The sequence below is a fragment of the Capra hircus genome, chromosome 29 (assembly GCF_001704415.2).
Source record: "Capra hircus breed San Clemente chromosome 29, ASM170441v1, whole genome shotgun sequence".
Lineage (NCBI taxonomy): Eukaryota > Metazoa > Chordata > Mammalia > Artiodactyla > Bovidae > Capra > Capra hircus.
In genome coordinates this window covers 43,069,765-43,087,761 of record NC_030836.1, presented here as the reverse complement: position 1 = coordinate 43,087,761, position 17,997 = coordinate 43,069,765, and the positions used below count along the sequence as shown (strand labels likewise).

The 17,997-nt window shown below is 56.0% G+C and overlaps 1 protein-coding gene across 2 annotated transcripts; it reads right to left on the bottom strand.

Moving 5' to 3' along the window:
* On the bottom strand, window positions 2,149–16,110 carry RPS6KA4 (ribosomal protein S6 kinase A4). 2 transcript variants are annotated; one of them, XM_018043462.1, is made up of 17 exons: window positions 15,969–16,110; window positions 15,793–15,864; window positions 14,904–15,122; window positions 14,712–14,827; window positions 13,824–13,931; window positions 13,539–13,619; window positions 13,362–13,465; window positions 13,118–13,268; window positions 10,187–10,351; window positions 7,069–7,197; window positions 6,772–6,905; window positions 6,582–6,675; window positions 4,438–4,611; window positions 4,163–4,357; window positions 3,691–3,850; window positions 3,341–3,504; window positions 2,149–3,092 (listed from the first exon to the last, which is right to left on the bottom strand). In XM_018043462.1, exons 1-17 carry the CDS (start codon window positions 16,021–16,023, stop codon window positions 2,898–2,900), a joined length of 2,316 nt encoding a protein of 771 aa, XP_017898951.1. In that variant the 5' UTR covers window positions 16,024–16,110; the 3' UTR covers window positions 2,149–2,897. The 2 variants fall into 2 exon arrangements, with proteins under 2 accessions (XP_017898951.1, XP_017898952.1); XM_018043463.1 differs by having other exon boundaries at window positions 15,839–15,864; window positions 15,969–16,107.

Below are 17,997 nucleotides of genomic sequence, written 5' to 3'. Positions count from 1 at the left end.
CTGCCAGGGCCATGGGTATGAGCTGCTTTTCTGCTCCTCTCCCTCCCTGACAGGCACCAAGCCCTGTCCAACCGACCTCTCTCTAAGGACCACCGAGGGATGGTTTTCCCCATGAGCTTGCAGGGGGGAATCCACGACCCAGGTCTAAGCCAATCAGCACTGCAGCCCAGGCCACAGTGACTGATTCAGGGTAAGCCTCTGACCTCCCAGAGTACCGGGACCCAATCAGACTACATCTCAGGATTCCTGCTGGGAATAAAGATTCTCTTTATTACCAGATTTCAGTTTGTAGCAACCTGGAGCACCTGCCCCCCATCTTGGGGCTGAAAAGGGACTCTTTCAGTCTGTAGCAACCACCAAAACACACGCACACAGAACAGAAAGCTGAGATTGGGAAACTAAGTCCTGATCATATGCTTACATCCCGATCAGTTCAGTCCCGGGGTCGGGAAGATCCCCCGGAGGAAGGCACAGCACCCACTCCAGTATCCTTGCCTGAGAATCCCGTGGGCAGAGGAGCCTGGCGGGCTACAGGGCGTGAGGCTGCAGAGTCAGAGAGGACTAAGCAACTAACATGCTCACTTTCCCTTTTCCACTCACAGGCCTTGCCTGAAGCTAACCCTGGATTGTGCAGTTCAGAAAGCCTAAAACTCCTGTTCTGCTGAAGCAAGCTTAAGTTGGGTTTTCCTCTGCTTACAACCAGGAGAATCCTAAATGATACATGGCAGAGCTGTCAGATAAAAACACCTAAAATGACTGTTTGACCCTCATGTCAAAAGCCAAGAACAGACACACAGATGGCAACAAAGACATGAAAAGGTGCTCAACATTGCTTCTTATTGTTGTTCAGTCACTAAGTCATGTCCAGCTCGTTGCAGCCCCATGGACTGCAGCACGGCAGGCTTCCCTGTCCTTCACTACCTCCTGGAGTTTGCTCAAACTCATGTCCATTGAGTCAGTGATACCATCCAACCATCTCATCCTCTGTCCCCCCCCCCTTCTCCTCTTGCCCTCAATCTTTCCCAACATTGGTATCTTTTCCAGTGAGTTGGCTCTTCATATCAGCTGGCCAAAATATTGGAGCTTTAGCTTCAGCATCCATTGTTCCAGTGAATATTCAGGGTTTGTTTCCTTTAGGACTGACTGGTTTGATCTCCTTGCTGTTCAAGGGAGAGCTGCAAGTCAAAACTATAATGAGGTATTATTTCACACTAGTTAAAATGGCCATCATCAAAAAATCTACAACAAATAAATGCTGGAGAAGATGTGGAAAAAAGGGAAACCTCTTGCTCTGTTAGTGGGAAAACCACTATGGAGAACAGTAGAGATTCCTTTAAAAAAAAAAAAAAACTAGGAATAAAACTACCATATGACCCAGCAATCCCACTTGGGCATATGCCCTGAGAAAACCATAATTCACAAAGTCACATGTATGCCAGTGTTCCCTGTAGCACTATTTACAACAGTCAGGATATGGAAGCAACCCAGGAGTCCATCAGCAGATGAATGCATAAAGTTGTGGTACATATATACAGTGGAGTATTACTCAGTCATAAAAAGGAACAAAACTGAGTCAGTTGTAGAGAGGTGGACGGACCTAGGGTCTGACATACAGCGTGAAGTCAGAAAAATATCGTATAGTAATGTATATATACGGAGTCTAGAAAAATGGTACTGATGAACCTATTTGCAGGGCAGGAATAGAGATGCAGATGTGAAGAGCAGACCCATGGACACAGTGGGGGAGGGAGAGGGTGGGATAAATTGAGAAAGGAGCATTGACGTCTGTACACCGCCACGTGTAAAGCAGAGAGCTAATGGGAAGCTGCTCTATAACACAGGGGACTCAGCTCACTGCTCTGGGATGACCTAGCGGGGTGGGATGTTGAAAGGGTAGGAGAGAGGCTCAAGAGGGAGGGGATATGCGTACACATATGGTTGGTTCATGCTGTTGCACAGAGAAACCAGCACACATTGTAAAGCAATTATCCTCTGAATAAAAATAAATTTAAAAAACACCAAGGACAAAGGGTATCATCTTATCCAGAAGGGTCTGCTCTGTCCCTCCACTTTGAGGCCCAAGGGCCAATGCCTGGAAGTGACCCCCAAGACCTCTGCCCCCACACCCCCCACACATACACGCACAGATGCCACACAGCACTGAGTAGACTTTTATTTTAAAGTCAAAGGCACAGCCTGGATGGGCGGAGGCAGTGACTGTGGAAGCCCAGCCCAGAACCCCAAGGCCCCACCCCCCAGCTAGGGGCAGCTGTGCCAAAGGGGAGGGGACGGATGAGAAGGGGGCCGCCCCTTTTGGGGGGGTCGCCTACCTCCTAACTTAGCCCCAGTAGGGGGAAGCAGGTGACATAAAGTGAGGCAGAAATGCTTCAGGGGGTCCCCCAGGGCCTCTCGCTGAGCAGCCCCCCAACACAGGTCTTTGGTGGACGTAATTGCACAGACAGTCCATAAAGTGACAGCTTGAGAGGTGCCCCCTCCCAAGAGCAGGTCCTCAGGGGAGGGCAGGGGAGAGGTCCCAGTTTCTCCCTGTGGCAACTCAGTGCTTAGAAATGGAGGAGCCCTTCCCAACCGGGGCAGCCCCTTGGGGTAGAAGGGCCTTCCACCAGATGAGGCAGTATCTTGGCAGAGGGCCCCACACCCCACTCCCCAGCAGGCCCCCTTCTTCCCTGCATCTATAACTCTAATCTGGTAAGACATTTTAAAAAAAAGAATTCTCTGCTTATAAAAATACTTCTGCTCTGTCTGGGGCTAGGGAAGGGGAAAGGGGGGGAGAAGGGTAACAGTCCTGGGGAGGGGGCCAGCGCCGATGCAGGAGACGGTGAGCCGGCCTCCTAGATCACAGACACGACGGGGGGAGGCGGGGGTCACAGGGGCAAGGGCTAGGAGGGGGGTAGGGGGCCATTGGCTCGTCGGGGGGCTCCCTTGGCGGCCGGGGCCCGGCCCGGGGCGGCGGGCGCGGGGGAGACGCGGCGGGACGTGGCGGCGCTCCGCAGCTTCTGTTTCCGCCGCTTGGCCAGCGGCGCGTTTTCCACGCTCTTCAGGAAGAAACCCTCGCGTTTGCCCCGGTTGAACGCCTGGCGGAAAGGAAATGGTGACTCCCACGGGACCGGCCTCGACTTCCAGATCCCGGCTTTGGCCCCGTCCCAGGCCCTCCTTCCCATCCCACTAGGTCAGGGCCAACAGGTCTTTGGGCTCCACAGCCTCTCAGAAGCTCAGGGCCCTGGCAGGTCACGGGTCTGGACTCCGCGGAACTCAACCGGGCAGGACTCCGCGGAGTCGCCTCCCGGAGGCCCCGCCCCCACGCTCAGGCCCCGCCCCTCACCATGAAGGTGGCGTTGAGCCCGGAGCGCACAGCGGACCCCGAGGACTCCAGCACGTCCGGCGTCCGCAGCGGAGGCGAGGAGCGCGCGCTGCCGTCCTGCAGCCACGAGCTGCCCCGCAGCCCCTCGAGCTTCAGCCGCTTGGTGGGATCCACAGTTAGGAGCCCTGGAGGCGGGCGGAGGAGTTTTGGCGGGCCGCGTGTAGAGGCTGCACCCACTCAGAGAGGGCAGCCCCACTCCCCTCCCCGAAAAGCCTCCCACCGAGACACCTGACCCGGGGGCACTCCTTGCCCCAGCACGACCCCATGGCCTCCCCCTCCCCAACCGTAACCTGTGACCTCCGGCTCCGCACCTCGGACCAGCTCCTTGGCTTCCTCAGACACGCCTTCCCAGGCCTCTCCGTCAAGAGAGAAGCGCCCCTCGCGGATCTTGCGCATGATCTCCGCCGCCTGGCTCTGCCCGCCTTGGCCTGAGGCCCCCTGGAAGGGGACCTGGCCCGACAGCATCATGTACTAGGGGTGGGGGTGGGAGGGACAGGTGAAAAGTGAGACCAGCCCAGACTAGGGGCCAATGGAGGCCAGGAGACTGATTCAACCCACCACAGGACCATGCACTGTCTCCAAGAGGCTAACTCCTGAGGCCCATGGGTGATGGACTCTACCCCTCAAACTAGGGTGCCCAGACCCCAGCACCAGAGCGACCCCGCCTATGTATCAGGACATCTTATCCCAGCCTCAGACCAAATCCTGCCACCCCCACCAAGAGGACTGCTGTCCCCAGGCTCGGAGGACCCTGACATCCCCTCAGAGAGGCCGTCCCCATACCAGAATAACGCCGAGGCTCCAGAGGTCGCAGGACTCGTCGTAGCCCTGCTGGGCCAGCAGCTCGGGGGCGGCGTACTGCAGCGTGAAGCAGGGAGTCTGCATGGGCCCCGCGGGGCTCTGCGGGCGCAGGCGCGCGAACCCGAAGTCGATGATCTTCACCGGGGCCCCGGGCGTGTCATCGGCGTACAGGATGTTCTACGAGGGAGGCGAGGGGGCCGTCAGAACCCGGCCCTCGGCGCCGAGGCCCTCCCGATGCGCTGAGGCCGCGCGCTCACCTCGGGCTTCAGGTCGCGGTGCACTACGCCAGCCTCCTCGTGCATGAAGCTCACTGCCGACACGAGGCTGCGCAGGATCTGGCTCGCCTCGGACTCGCTGAAGTGCCGCTTCTTGCGGATGTGCTCCAGCAGCTCCCCGCCCTGCAGAAGCTCCAGGACCAGGTACGTGTGCAGCTGCGGGCAGTGCGACGGGTCGGGGTCACCGCCTACTGAGACCCCGCCCGCCCGCCGGATCCCGCCCTGAGGTCACCATCGAGCCCCGCCCCCAGTTTCAGGCGCCTTCCACATTCAACCCTGACCTCAAGACTATCACCACGCCCCCCCAAGAACCATCTTGGGACTCGCTTGCGGTTCTACCCCGTACTGTTTTCCTTCCCAGTGGCGCTAGTGGTAAAGAACCCGCCTGCCAATGCAAGCGAGGTAACAGATGCGGGTTGGATCCCTGGGTGGGGAAAATCCCCTGGAGGGCATGGCAATCCACTCCAATGTTCTTGGGCCTGGAGAATCCTATGGACAGTGGATGTGGCGGGCTTCGGTCCACAGGGTCGCAAAGAGTTGGACACGACTGAAGCGACTTAGCAGCAGCAGCAGTCCCTTTGGCCACCTTAAAGCAGTTCAGTCCCTCAGTCGTGTCCGACTCTTTGTGACCCCATGGACTGCAGCACTGCCAGGCTTCCCTGTCCATCACCAACTCCTGCAGTCTGCTCAAACTCATGTCCATCAAGTCAGTGATGCCATCCAACCATCTCATCCTCTGTCCTTCCCTTCTCCCCTTGCCTTCAATCTTTCCAGCATCAGGGTCTTTTCCAATGAGTCACTTCTTCGAATCGGGTAGCCAAAGGATTGGAACTTCAGCTTCAGCATCAGTCTTTCCAATGAATACTCAAGACTGATTTCCTTTAGGATTGACAAGTTTGATCTCCTTGCAGTCCAAGGGACTCTCAAGAGTGTTCTCCAACACCATAGTTCAAAAGCATCAACTCTTCGGTGCTCAGCTTTCTTTATAGTCCAACTCTCACATCCATACATTACTACTGGAAAAATCATAGCTTTAACTAGATGGACCTTTGTCAGCAAAGTAATATCTGCTTTTTAATATGCTGTCTAGGTTTGTCGTAGCTTTTCTTCCAAGGAGCAAGCGTCTGTTAATTTCATGGCTGCAGTCACCATCTGCAGTGATTTTGGAGCCCAAGAAAATAAAGTCTGTCACTGTTTCCATTGTTTCCCCATCTATGTGCCATGAAGTGATGGGACCCGATGCCATTATCTTCATTTTTTGAATGTTGAGTTTTAAGCCTGCTTTTTTCACTCTCCTCTTTCACTTTCATGAAGAGGCTCCTCAGTTTTCGCTTTCTGCCATAAGGGTGGTGTTATCTGCATATCTGAGGTTATTGATATTTCTCCCGGCAATCCCGATTCCAGCTTGTGCTTCATCCAGCCCACGTTTTGCATGATGTACTCTGCATATAAGTTAAATAAACAGGGTGACAATATATAGCTTTGATGTACTCCTTTCCCAATTTGGAACCAGTCCGTTGTTCCATGTCCGATTCTGTTGTTTCTTGACCTGCATACAGATTTCTCAGGAGGCAGGTAAGGTGGTTTGGTACTCCCCTCTCTGTTGTGGCCACCTTAAAACCCACCCGCAAAAATTGTCTCCCTGCCCTGTTCCTTTGTCCATTCCCATATCTGCCTTTGAGTCCTCAAGCCCTCCTAGGTGCTTAGTCCCTCAGTCGTGTCCGACTCTTTATACATATGTAGCTTGTAGCCTGCCAGGCTCCTCTGTCCATGGGAATTTCCAGGCAAGAATACTGGAGTGGGATGCCCTCTTCCAGGGGATCTTCCCAACCCAGGAATCAAACCCAGGTCTCCCACATTGCAGGCGGATTCTTTACTGTCTGAGCCACCAGGGAAGCCCAAGAACGCTGCGGTAGCCTATCCCTTATCGAAGGAATCTGTTGAATTGCGGGCGACTTCTTTACCTGCTGAGCTACCATAATCCCGCCTCCCTCACCTCCAGGTCCTCAGGCCCCTCCCGCGGCGCGCTCAGGCCCCGCCTCCTGTCCGCCTCCCCGCCCCCTCCCCGCCCTCCTCGGGCAGCCTCCAGCGCCCCTGCGCTCCGCCCCAGCCCAGGAAGGGGTCACCTGGTCGTGATGCACTTCGTACAGCTTCACCACGTTGGGATGCGACTGGCACAGCCGCAGGGCAGCCACTTCGCGCTGCGTGTTCTCCTCCAGCCTGGGGGCAGGGCAGGCGGGGTCAGAACAGCCGACCTCCGGCCCCACCCTCCCCGAGTCCGCTCTGCCGGACTCCGCCCGCCCCGGGCCCGCCCACCTGCGACTGAGGATCTTGACAGCGAACTCTTGGCCGCTCTGTAGCTGGCGGCAGCGGCGGCACACGGAGAAACTACCCTGGCCCAACGCGGGTTCCCGCAGGTCCAGTTCGTACTGCTGGAAGAAAGGCGAGTCCTGGGGGCGAAAGAGAAGCGTCAGAGGTCCTTGCGGGAGCCTTGCGGCTATGCCACGCCCCACCTCGGAGAGGCTCCGGGCCTCACCGAAGCCACCATGTGCGCCGGGTGAAGACAGGTCTGGAGTCCCCACGCCCACTTCTCCCCACCCTGGCCCAATCCACCTGCATCATGACGCTCCTGGCCAACGCCGCCGGGCCGGGCCGGTCTCCAGCGCCAGACGCTTCCAGCACATCGGTCATCACCGCGTTGTTGCGGTCAAACAAGATGGATGGCGCCACGAAGGAGTATCCCTGGTGGAGGAGGGGCTTGTCAGGGATGGATGGGCATCGGGGGGCTGGAGGTGCAGAAGGAGCCCCTGAAGGCCCAGACCGAGCCGGAAGGGCAGGGGGCAGAGGAAAGGCCTTGCAGTAGGGAGTTGGGGGTGTTGCTTTTGCATCCCGGTGTACACAGGCTGTTGTGGACATTTTTATTCCGCCTTGGTCTGTGATCCCTTGGAACCATGTCTATCCGCTCAGCAGTCCGGGACTCCACCTTTCTCGTCACAGCGGTCCCCCAAGTGCCAAGGCCATCATCTGGCACAACATAGTGGCCCAGAATATGATGGCCTGAACGAATAAAAGGACTGTGGCCTGGTATCACACACGCTTAGCTTAGGAGAATTCAGCTCTACCCAACTCAGGACAAAAAGTCTTCATTACTTTCAAATCAAACTTTGCCCTCCTCTGCAAGGGGGGGCTACTGAGGAAATGTAAAGAGAAATCAAAGTTAATCTTTTTGCCTTTCCTAAGGATCCATGTCCTGTCAAGTCAAGGAATTCTCAAGGGTAATTTTAAGAATGTGTTGTTTTCTCCTAAAAACGCAGCGCCACTGTATGCAGAGCTAACTAGGATGCACACAGGTGGGATTTTTGTCTATTAAGTTTGTTGATATGTCCCCAGTACCCAAGTCAGTGCCTGGCACGTTGAAGGTACTCAGTACATATTTTTGAATCATTAAATGAATGAATGAAAGTAACCATTGATCCACAAGAAAACTTGCTCATTAGGACTGTGAGATCAAAGATAGATCCCAGTAGATCGAGGGATATTCAAGCACAGAGCTATCACTTGTGTGAGCTTCACAGAGGGGACTGATCCATCCATAGTTGATACCGGCCTATTATTTACTATTTATGGACCGCGTCCTACCCAGCCATGACCCCCAGCTGGACTTAGGGATGCAGAAATTAAACACATAGTCCCTGCCCTCTGAGAATTTCAGACCAGGTGAGGTGGTCTCCATCAGTGTCAGTATACAACCTGACAAACTGCTCAGAAGGAGGTTTTGTCTTCAGAGGGCTGGTGCACAAGAAAAGGGCAACCCAGGGCCAGAGGAGCAGGGAAGTCTTCACACAGGGCAGCGCTGGACAACAAGGCTTGAATTTTGCCAGGTGGCCAGCTGTAGGGAAAGAACTCCAAGTGGGGGAAACTGCATGTGCAAAGGTATAGAAGTATGTTCTGGAACCTCTGAGAAGTTCCAAGGTGCTGGAGCACCAGGTGAAGTAACAGAGTACTGAGCAAAGACCACATCATATACAAATGAACTGATTTACACAACAGAAACAGGCTCACGGACTTAGTGAATGAACTTCTGATTACCAGCGGGGAAGGGTGGGAAAAAGGGATAGTTAGGAAAAACCAGACACAGAACAACGGACTGGTTCAGACTTGGGAGAGGAGTACGTCAAGGCTGTATATTGTTACCCTGTTTATTTATATGTAGAGTACATTATGAAAAATGCCAGGCTGGATGAATCAAAAGCTGGAATCAAGATTGCATGGCGAAATATCAACAACATCAGGTATGCAGATGATACCACCCTAACCGCAGAAAGAAAAGAGGAACTAAAGAGCCGCTTGATAAAGGTAAAAGAGAATGAAAAAACTGGCTTAAAACTCAACATTCAGAAAACTAAGATCACAGCATCTGGTCCCATCACTTCATGGAAAATAAATGGGGAAAATATGGAAACAGTGACAGATTTCATTTTCTTGAGCTCCAAAATCACTGCAGATGGTGACTGCAGCCATGAAATTAACAGACACTTGCTCCTTGGAAGAAAAACTATGACAAACCTAGACAGCGTATTAAAAGCAGAGATATCACTTTGCCAACAAAGGTCCATATAGTCAGCTATGGTTTTTCCAGTAGTCATGTACAGATGTGAGAGTTGGACCATAAGGAAGGCTGAGCACCAAAGAATTGATACTTTCAAACTGTGGTGCTGGAGAAGACTCTTGAGAGTCCCTTGGACAGAAGGGAGATCAAAACCAGTCAATCCTAAAGAAAAGCCATTGGCAGGACTGATGCTGAAGCTGAAACTCCAATACTTTGGGTTCCTGATGCGAAAAGCCGACTTGTTAGAAAAGACCCTGATGCTGAGAAAGATTGAAGGCAGGAAGAGAAGGGGGCAACAGAGGATGAGATGGCTGTTGGTGCCACCAACTCAATGGACATGAGTTTGAGCACACTCCGAGAGATAGTGGAGGACAGGGAAGCCTGGTGTATTGCAGTCCATGGAGTTGCAAAGAGTCAGACACGATTTAGCGACTGAGCAACAACATGGGAGTTTGAAATTGATATGTATATAATGCTATATTTTAAATGGGTAACCAACAAGGACCTACTGTGTAGCACAGGGAACTCTGCTCAATGTTAGGTGGCAGCCTGGATGGGAGGGGAGTTTGGGGGAGAATGGATACAGGCATATGTATGGCTGAGTCCCTTTGCTGTCCACCTGAAACTATCACAACATTGTTATATGGGTATATTCCAATATAAAAGAAAAGAAAAAGTTAAAAAAAAAAAAAAAAGACCACATCATGCAAGGCCTTGTATACCAAGCAAAGGAGCTTGGACTTGTCCAACAGGCCCAAGCTTCTAAAACTGGGTAGAGGGGGCCTGTGTCCCCAGGAAATGATATGGCATGCCACAGTATAAACAAAGCATCTCTTCCTAGGTGTCCCCTTAAAACAATAGTTTTACCTAACAATAAAGAGAGATGATGGAGAAGGGAAATCAACATGAAACTTCAAGATAAACCAAGAAATTCAAAGACATGTCCTGCCAAGGCAGTCTCGATGACTGACAATTCCAAGCTCGTCATGAATGGAGAGCAAGGGAGATGCTGAGTCCCCCTCAGGACACAGGGCTATGTGGTGTCCACAGGTCAGCCGGGGCTGAGGCTGGCAGCAGCACCCCACTTCCTCTGCATCTCTGGTTCCATGAGCTCTCACTCACCTGGAAGATGCGAGGGTCCCCAGGTGGGGGGCTGCCTGGGGGTGAGTAGACAGGCTCCAGTCGGGTAAATTCCTCTGCAAAGTTGCCCACATCCAGCTCTGAGCGGATCTGGGGTCGGAATGGGGCTGGAATCTTCCTAGCAGCCAGAGCAGCCCAGTCCAGACCCTGGAGAAAAGGAATGAAAGATAAGGGATCAAAGGGCAGAAAGTGGAAACACTGTCCACTCGGGCCACCCTCACTGGGCAGCTCCTCAGTGAGGCAAAGGTCTCGCTGGCAGCTGTGTGCAAAGCTGTTCTTCCTGCCTCCCCAGCTTCTGTTTCCCTTCCTCTGATAACAGGATCCCTGTTTCCCTTGGAGAACCACCCCTCCACCACACTCAGCCAATTCTGGGACTTTTAATAGAACTGGTATGCAAAAAAAGAAAAATCTCTTTCTTCTACTGGACTTAAATCTGGGAGGATATGGGTCTGGAACTGCTGAGGCCCCCTCAGTGTCTAGTGATGAAATGCCCAGGCAGAAGAGCAGAAGCAAGAGACAAAGTGAGAAATTCCTAATAACACAGACTCAGCACCTAGATCCATCCTTGCCTGAAATCAGACCGTTTTTCCTGACTTTTCATTTATGGTAGCTAAAACATTCCTTTTTATGTTTAAACTAGTATGGCATAGCTTGTTCTTGTTGCCTGTCCGACACCCATTCTCTCTGTCATTCTTAGTACTATAGCCCCTATTTTATTTCAGGAACCAATGTACAAATACTGAAAAATAGTATTTTACAAACCTCCTTGCAGTTAGCAGTGACCAAGCTACTTGTAAGCAAAAATTATGTGGGAGGAATCCAGAGAAAGAGCCTGAAGAAGAGGGTGAGCCGTTGTTAAGTACCCTTTTTGCCCTTCCCTCCTTCTTCCTCATGTTTCCCACCTGGAGAGCAACCTAGACAGCAAGAGGTCTAGCAGTCATTTTGATACCAGAAGGCAACCGTGGGAATGCAGGCTGTAGCGTAGTGTTAGTTGCTTAGGCATGTCAGACTCTTGTGACCCATGGACTGTAGCCCACTCGGCTCCTCTATCCACTGGATTCTCCAGGCAAAAATACTGGAGTGGATTGCCATGCCCTCCTCCAGGGGATCTTCCTGACCTAGGGATTGAACCCGCATCTCTTGTCTCCTGCATTGGAAGAGGGGCTCTTTACCACTAGCGCCACCTGGAAAGCCCTGGGAATGGAGGCTACGTGCTAAAAATGAAGGAGCATTTAAAAAGAAAAAATCAAGCTTGGTTCCTTGAAGACACCACAGCAGCCCTAGACTGCTGACCTCTGCATTTCTTTTATGTAGATAGATAGACAGACAGACAGACATAGATAGATCTCTAGCTTTTTTAGACTACCATTCATTCCAATCTCTGTTCTTAGAAGCCAGACTCTATTCCACAGATATCACCGTCTTCAGTGCACTTTTTGTCACATGCAGCCTAGAGGCATGGCTTGGGCTTAAAGGCCCTAGTTCTGGCACCAGGGACCTCAGCATTGCTATCAGCAAAGAGATTGTCTCGAGAGAAGGGGAAATAGCATCAGGCCTCAAAGACCTTGGGGGGTGCGGGCACTCTCTAGTCTGACAACTGGTTCACCTGCTCCCAAGCACCCAGGGCCCAGGATCCACTCAGGGTGGGCTGAGGGATTCACTTAAGGACACTGACCCTGCTCAGTCACTCTGCCCATAACGGAACATCTTCACCACGGAGGCTTAAGACTCCTGTCTGAGAAAGCTTCTCTGAGGGCCCTTCCAGGCAGAACTTGCTCGGAAGATTCAAGGAGGTAGTATTCATAGCATGGGTAACTGGGTGCCCGGCCTACAGTAAGTGCCCATAAATGGATGCTTTTGTTACTACATCAGACAAGGCAAATTTAATACCCACGTATAAACAGAACATGACACTTCAGAGCATGGGCCTTCAGGCCACCTAGACCTGAGCTCTATCACTTCGCTCACTGATCTTGGGCAAATTACCTAACCTCTCTGCCCATGGACTGTATAGTCAATGAGGTCACAAAGAGTCAGACATGACTGAGCAACTTGCACTTTTTCTGAACCTGTTTCCTCATCTGTGAAAATAAGGATAATTAGGTTGGTTCTGAGGCTTACATGAAATTATGCAAGCAAGGGGCCAAGACACATTCACTGTTACAGGGTCCTGCTAGGCAACGGGGGCTTCCCAGGTGGCTCAGTGGTAAAGAATCCGCCTGCTAATGCAGGAGACACGGGTTCAGTCCTTGGGTCGGGAAGATCCCCTGGAGCAGGAAATGTCAGCCCACTGCCATGGACAGAGAAGCCTGGTGGGCTAGAGTCCAGGGGATCGCAAAGAGTTGGACCTGACTGAGCACCTGAGCACGCACACTGCTGTGCAATGACTCTGGCCACACATCGTGCCCAAACCAGCGAGGCTCACAAGGACAGAATTCACTCTGCACTGCACCCTAACGCGCGTGCAAGTAGCTTAGGACAGATCCCACGTGGCTGATCAGACACGTCCATCTGAAGTACAGGCATACCGACTGTACAGGTAGACCAAAATCCTAAGCAGATGCTAACAGTCATGAGACTGGGGCCGAGAGCAGACCTGGGGCCTGTTCCCAGCTCTACATTTTTACTGTGTGATCTCTGGCAGATCACCACGCCTCTCTGAATTGTCCAGTGAAGAGCCCATTCTCAAGTCCCTCCCAGCCCTGCCAGGCAATGAACCTAGAATTCTTTCCCACAAGAGCAAATTTTAATAGAGATGAATGAGAAGACAAGCCTGCTTTCTTTACCTGCAAAGTTTCCTAAATCAAGTGAAACTGGCCAGTCTCAGACCATCCCTCCAGTGTCCCCCAACCCAGAGCAGTAGCCCAGCCCTGGAGTGTGCAGAGAGCTATGGGGGTGAGCCAGGAGCCTCACCTGGAAGAAGGGGTGGTCCTTAACTTCCTGTGCCCCCTGGGGTCCTGCACCCAGTCGCTTCCTGGGGTCCTTGCAAAGTAGCCGCTGAAGTAGGTCCTGTGCCACTGGCCCGATCCGGGGGGGGAAGGGAGGGGAGCACTTCAGGATCCGTCTGGGAGGATTGGGGGGGGCGTCAGGGGCAGCGAGCCCCTCCTCCAGCCCTGCCCAGGCTCCTCGGCCGCCCTCTGCTTCCAGCCCTGCTCACCGAGACACCTCTGCCTGCGTGTTCCTCTCGCCCTCCAGGGTGAAGGGTGAGGCCCCCGTCAGCAGCTCGAAGAGCAGGATGCCAAGGCTCCACCAGTCCACAGCCTGCCGGGCACAGCCAGGGTGAGAGCCTGCAGCCACCCCCACGTCACCCCACACCACTCCCGGGCCAACCCACCTTGCCATGGCCCGACTTGCTGCGGATGATTTCAGGGGCCATGTACTCGATGGTGCCGCAGAAGGAAAAGGTCCGCTCTTTCTGGGAAGAGAAGAGGACCCATTTTGACACCCAGCCCCACCCCCCGCCCCAAGGCCCAGAGTAAGACTTGCTGGACTTGTGAGAGTCGGAGCGGAGTGGTGGGAACTTCCTGAAGGCAGAGCTACTGCACCCCTCCCAGAAATGCAGAGCCAGGCATGGAGCTGCAGCCGGGGGTTCAGGAGGCTGAGACCACCCTTCGCTCACCTCCTCTGTCAGGAATTCCTTGCTAAGCCCAAAGTCGGTGAGGACAATGTGACCCTCAGAGTCCAGCAGCACATTCTCCAGCTTCAGATCTCGGTAGATGATGCCCAGCTGGCAGGAGGGAAGAGGGCACTGAGCGTCCCTCCTCCGACACCCCCACCCCCGGCTCCTGCGGCTCCTGTTCCGCACCAGATCCCTGGGGCAGGGGATCTCCAGTGGAGTGGGGGACACGATGAGACTGGCCCATTGGACGGGAGAAGCCATTCAAGATTCACCAGCATAGGGACTTCCCTGGTGGTCTAGTGGTTAAGAATCCGCCTGCCAATACAGGGGACATGGCTTCCAGCCCTGGTCCCGGAAGGTGCCACATGCAGTGGAGAGCAACTAAGCCCGTGGCCCACAACTGCTGAGTCCGCAGCAAGAGAAACCCCCGCAACGAGAACCCCAAGCACCGCAACAAAGAGTAGCCCCCGAGTGCAGCAGCGAAGACCCAGCACAGCCATCAATCAATCGATCAATTTCCAAAAAGCATGGAAGGGGCGGGGAAACACCACAGAGAGACCCCCAGGAGGAAAGCCGTGTGAGGAGCCCCGAATCACGACAGCTCTGGGAACCAAGGCATGAGGTCTCCGTTTGAGGAAGTTCTGTGAACGTGGCCCCAGGAAGCAGCCTGTGAGAGTTCCCTGTGAGAGGAAAGCCCCCTCGAGGAGGCGCCAGCGGAGGAGACCCCAGAAGGCCTTCCTCCCAGGAGGCTAGGGGAAGTGGATCCAGTCCCCCCAACCCCCGAGGCCACCCCCTTCCAGGAAGCCCGAGGCTGCTAGGTTCACGGGCCCCTCCGGGGCCGGGACCCGGTGCCCAGGGCCACAGCCGGGCGGCCGGGTCCTCACCCACCTTGTGCAGATGCTCCAGGGCAAGCACGATCTCACCCCCATACAAGCGCACCTCGGCCTCCTTGAAGTACTGGCGCTGGTAGAGGTGGGTGAACATTTCGCCGCCGTTCACATAGTCTTGGGGAGGTGGGAGTGGAAGTTGGGAAGCAGCCCCCAAGGGTGGCTCCCCCACCCCCACAGGGCCTGCCCTTACCCAGGATGAGGTGCAGCTTGGCGTCAGTCTGGAAGGCGTAGTGCAGCGTGACCAGGAAGGGGGCCTGGCGCACCAGCTCTAGCACGGAGCGCTCGGTGCGCGTGTGCTCCTGTGTCTTGGCACGCTGCACCAAGGCTGCCTTGCGCAGCACCTTCATGGCATACAGCTTGCCCGCGTCGTGCCCGCCCGCCTTCCGCACCAGGAACACCTTCCCGTAGGCTGTGGGGGCAGTGAGTGGGTGGAAGGTAGGCCATGAGCAGAAGGGTGGGTGGAATGGGGGGGGTAGCAACGCCCACCCAGGAGGGTGTGCAAGGCGGGGGAAGGAGCTGGGCCGAGAGGCAGGTGTGCACAAAGCTGGCAGCGCTTTCTAAAGCAAAGATGTGCACACCCCCAGGAGGGTGCTCAGCAAACCTAGGGAGGGGATGTGCAAACCAGGCTGGGGGGGGCACGCAACTCTCAGGAGGCCTGCAGCACAGGGTGGGGGCGGGGTGCGTGCAAACCTGGGGAAGGTATAGAGGATGCAAAGCTGGGGAGGGGATGCAGAGGGGCGGGCAGACGGAAGGGCAGTCAGCCCCGAGGCGGGGAGTTTGCACAGTGGAGGAAGACGGCTGTCATATCTTGCAAGGTGGGGGGAGCTGTGAAATCACACGGGGGGCGCTGCAAGCCCCCAAGAGTGTTGGCACCTGGGAGGAGTGCTCAATGTGGAGCAGCCCTGGAAGTGGGCATGCCAACCCCGGCAGGGCAGGGCCAAGCAGGCAAGGCGGGCTATGCCGGGAGAGGGTGGGGGGCATTACTGGTGGCCTGGCCCAACCCAGGCGGGTGTGCCCGCGCGGCAGGCCCAGAGCACCCTGCGGGGGGAGGACACTTGCCGGTGGATAGGGGTCCTCACCTCCCGTGCCCAGCACCTTGAGCAGCTGGAAGTTCTCCACGCCTACCTTCTCCTCGTGCCCCGTCAGGTTGGCTGTGGGCACAGGGGGCAAATGAACCCAGCCAGTGCATGAACCCTCCCCCGCCCGCCTGGGCAGCCATCACCCAGCCAGCACCCCGGGCCACCCCCTGCCCCACCTTCGGTGATCTGCAGCTCCACGGCACAGCCCTCGTCCTCATCCTCGTCCCCCATGGCCGGCGGGTCGCTGGGGCCCGCGCGGCTCGGCTCGGGGCGGGCGGCGCCGGTTACATGGCGGCTCCGGCCGGGGCGGGAGCTTCCTGGTGCCGCCTCCGGGGCCGAGGCGGGCGCCGGCGCCGCCTCCCGGCTCCCCAGCTCCCCGCCCCGCGCGGCCTGAGTCAGGCGCTGGAACGTGACAGCGCCCGGGCTGCGGGTGGGCGAGGGCGGTCCGGTCTCCCGCGGGCGCAGGGTGCTGCCGCCAGGAGTGTGCGCTCTGGGACCCCGGGCGACCCTCCGGGGGACCTGGGAGTCCCCCTTGGGAGCCATGCCTGGGGTTTGTGGATAACCCAGAGCCTCTGTGGGGCGCACACTCCCCAGCTAGGTATCGGCCCCAGGGCGGTAAGTCCACCGCAGGCTGTGCCCCAAGGGAGTGGGAGTCCCACTCGGGTGCTTTAGAGCTGCCGTCCTCGCCAGGGTGCCAGCCCTAAGGGCAGCCAGGCAGCTCTGTCCAATTCTTAGCCACCAGTGAAAGTGAGGAACTTCATACAGATCACAACCCTCTTGCCTGGTTCTTCTTGATCACTTCTTGACTGCAGCAAATAGGGGAGGGGATCTGTCAGTCCCCTTGACGGATGAGCAGTGTGAGGCCACAGGCCACTTCATCCAGCTCTTGCCTCCATAGCCCCAGCCCTGCACGCCTCACTCAGTGTGTCTCTTTGCTCTTGGTGCTGGGCAGGCTAAGAGGGTCCCAGAAGCCACGTGGCCCAGCCCAGCTTCCTGTCTGTATTCCCTGCCACTGGCGAAGCCCTCTTCCCTGTGGACTTGACTTTGCAGCGGAGGCCTGGTGGGGGGAAGGCACCCTGAGGGCCGGGCCTTGTCTCTGGGCTCCCCCTACCCATGAGGGTGCCTACAGGAGGCACTGAGAGGGAGCCCAGCCCGGCCTCCAGCAGACATGGGCGGCCTGTTTTCTGACCGAATCTCTCTAGAGCGAGCAGACCTTTAAAAGCACCTCAGGGAACTCCCTGGTGGTCCAGTGGTTAGGGTGTGGCTCTGCCCCCCTGTCGTCCCCAAGCCTGGTACAGAGTGGACCCCAAAAAGGGGTGTCAGAGCCACATAGGGATGCCCTCCCCCACCATCAGACTCAGCGCCCCTGGCCAGCTGGTCCTCCAGACCCTCATCTCCCTCCCTGACAGCTGACAGGGGCCACCAACAGTGGGGCGGCCATCAGAGCCCCCACCTGGAGGCCCTATGGGAATGGGGCTTCCAGCTGCTCAGACCCCCTGGAGGCCACGGGGTGTCCACTCCCATGCCACCAACCTCAGAAACTCAGTCTGACGAGGGCAGAGCAGCGGGTGAGCCCCAAGGGGAGGGTTGTGGAAACCCAGTGAGTCAGGCTACATAGGTCACCCTGGGGAGGCAGGCCTGGTCACCCCTCCCAGCTCTTGCCACCCCCAGATTCAGGCTGCCTCACCTCAGCCAGGCAGCCCCACCCTACTTGGGGCGGCCCCAGGTGCCCTGACTCACGTCCTGTCGCCCTGTCGCCCAGCCCAGTTGCTCCCCTCCCAGGCATCAGTCATCCGAGAGGCCCTGGTCAGAGACCCCCGGCATCCTTCCCAGCTCCACAATAGCGCCTCACTGCCCCCAGGCTGTAAACTCCCTGGGGAGGGGCTCAGCCCCAAAGGGGTGGCGATGAGAGGATGAGGAGGCAGGAAGCAGTAAAAGGAGAGAAGGCGGTGCAGGACAGGGTGGGCGCAGGCCCTCTGAGTATTTCACTGCCCCCTCTTAGGAGCCCAGGCCCAGACCCCCACCCACTGCTGGCCGCTCAGAGCCTCCCCACCAGCCCAACTGGCCCCTCCCCTGAGGAAAGCCCTTTGCTGCCCCATGCAGGGCAAGGAAGCCAATAGCTACCAGGCCCCTGTCAGCAGAGAACTCCAGGCCCCACGTCCCTGGCAGCGAGTGGCTCCTGGCTGTGGCCGGTAGACACAGAGC

Bases quoted from the DNA above. Each gene is read 5' to 3' on its own strand.
- RPS6KA4 (XM_018043462.1), bottom strand. From the start codon at position 16,023: ATGGGGGACGAGGATGAGGACGAGGGCTGTGCCGTGGAGCTGCAGATC. The intron at 13,932-14,711 runs GTGGGTGAGGAC...CCCTCCTGCCAG, and splicing joins CCCTGGAGCATCTGCACAAG to CTGGGCATCATCTACCGAGA. The intron at 10,352-13,117 runs GTGAGGCTCCTG...CCTTTTCTCCAG, and splicing joins AGGACCACCCCTTCTTCCAG to GGTCTGGACTGGGCTGCTCT.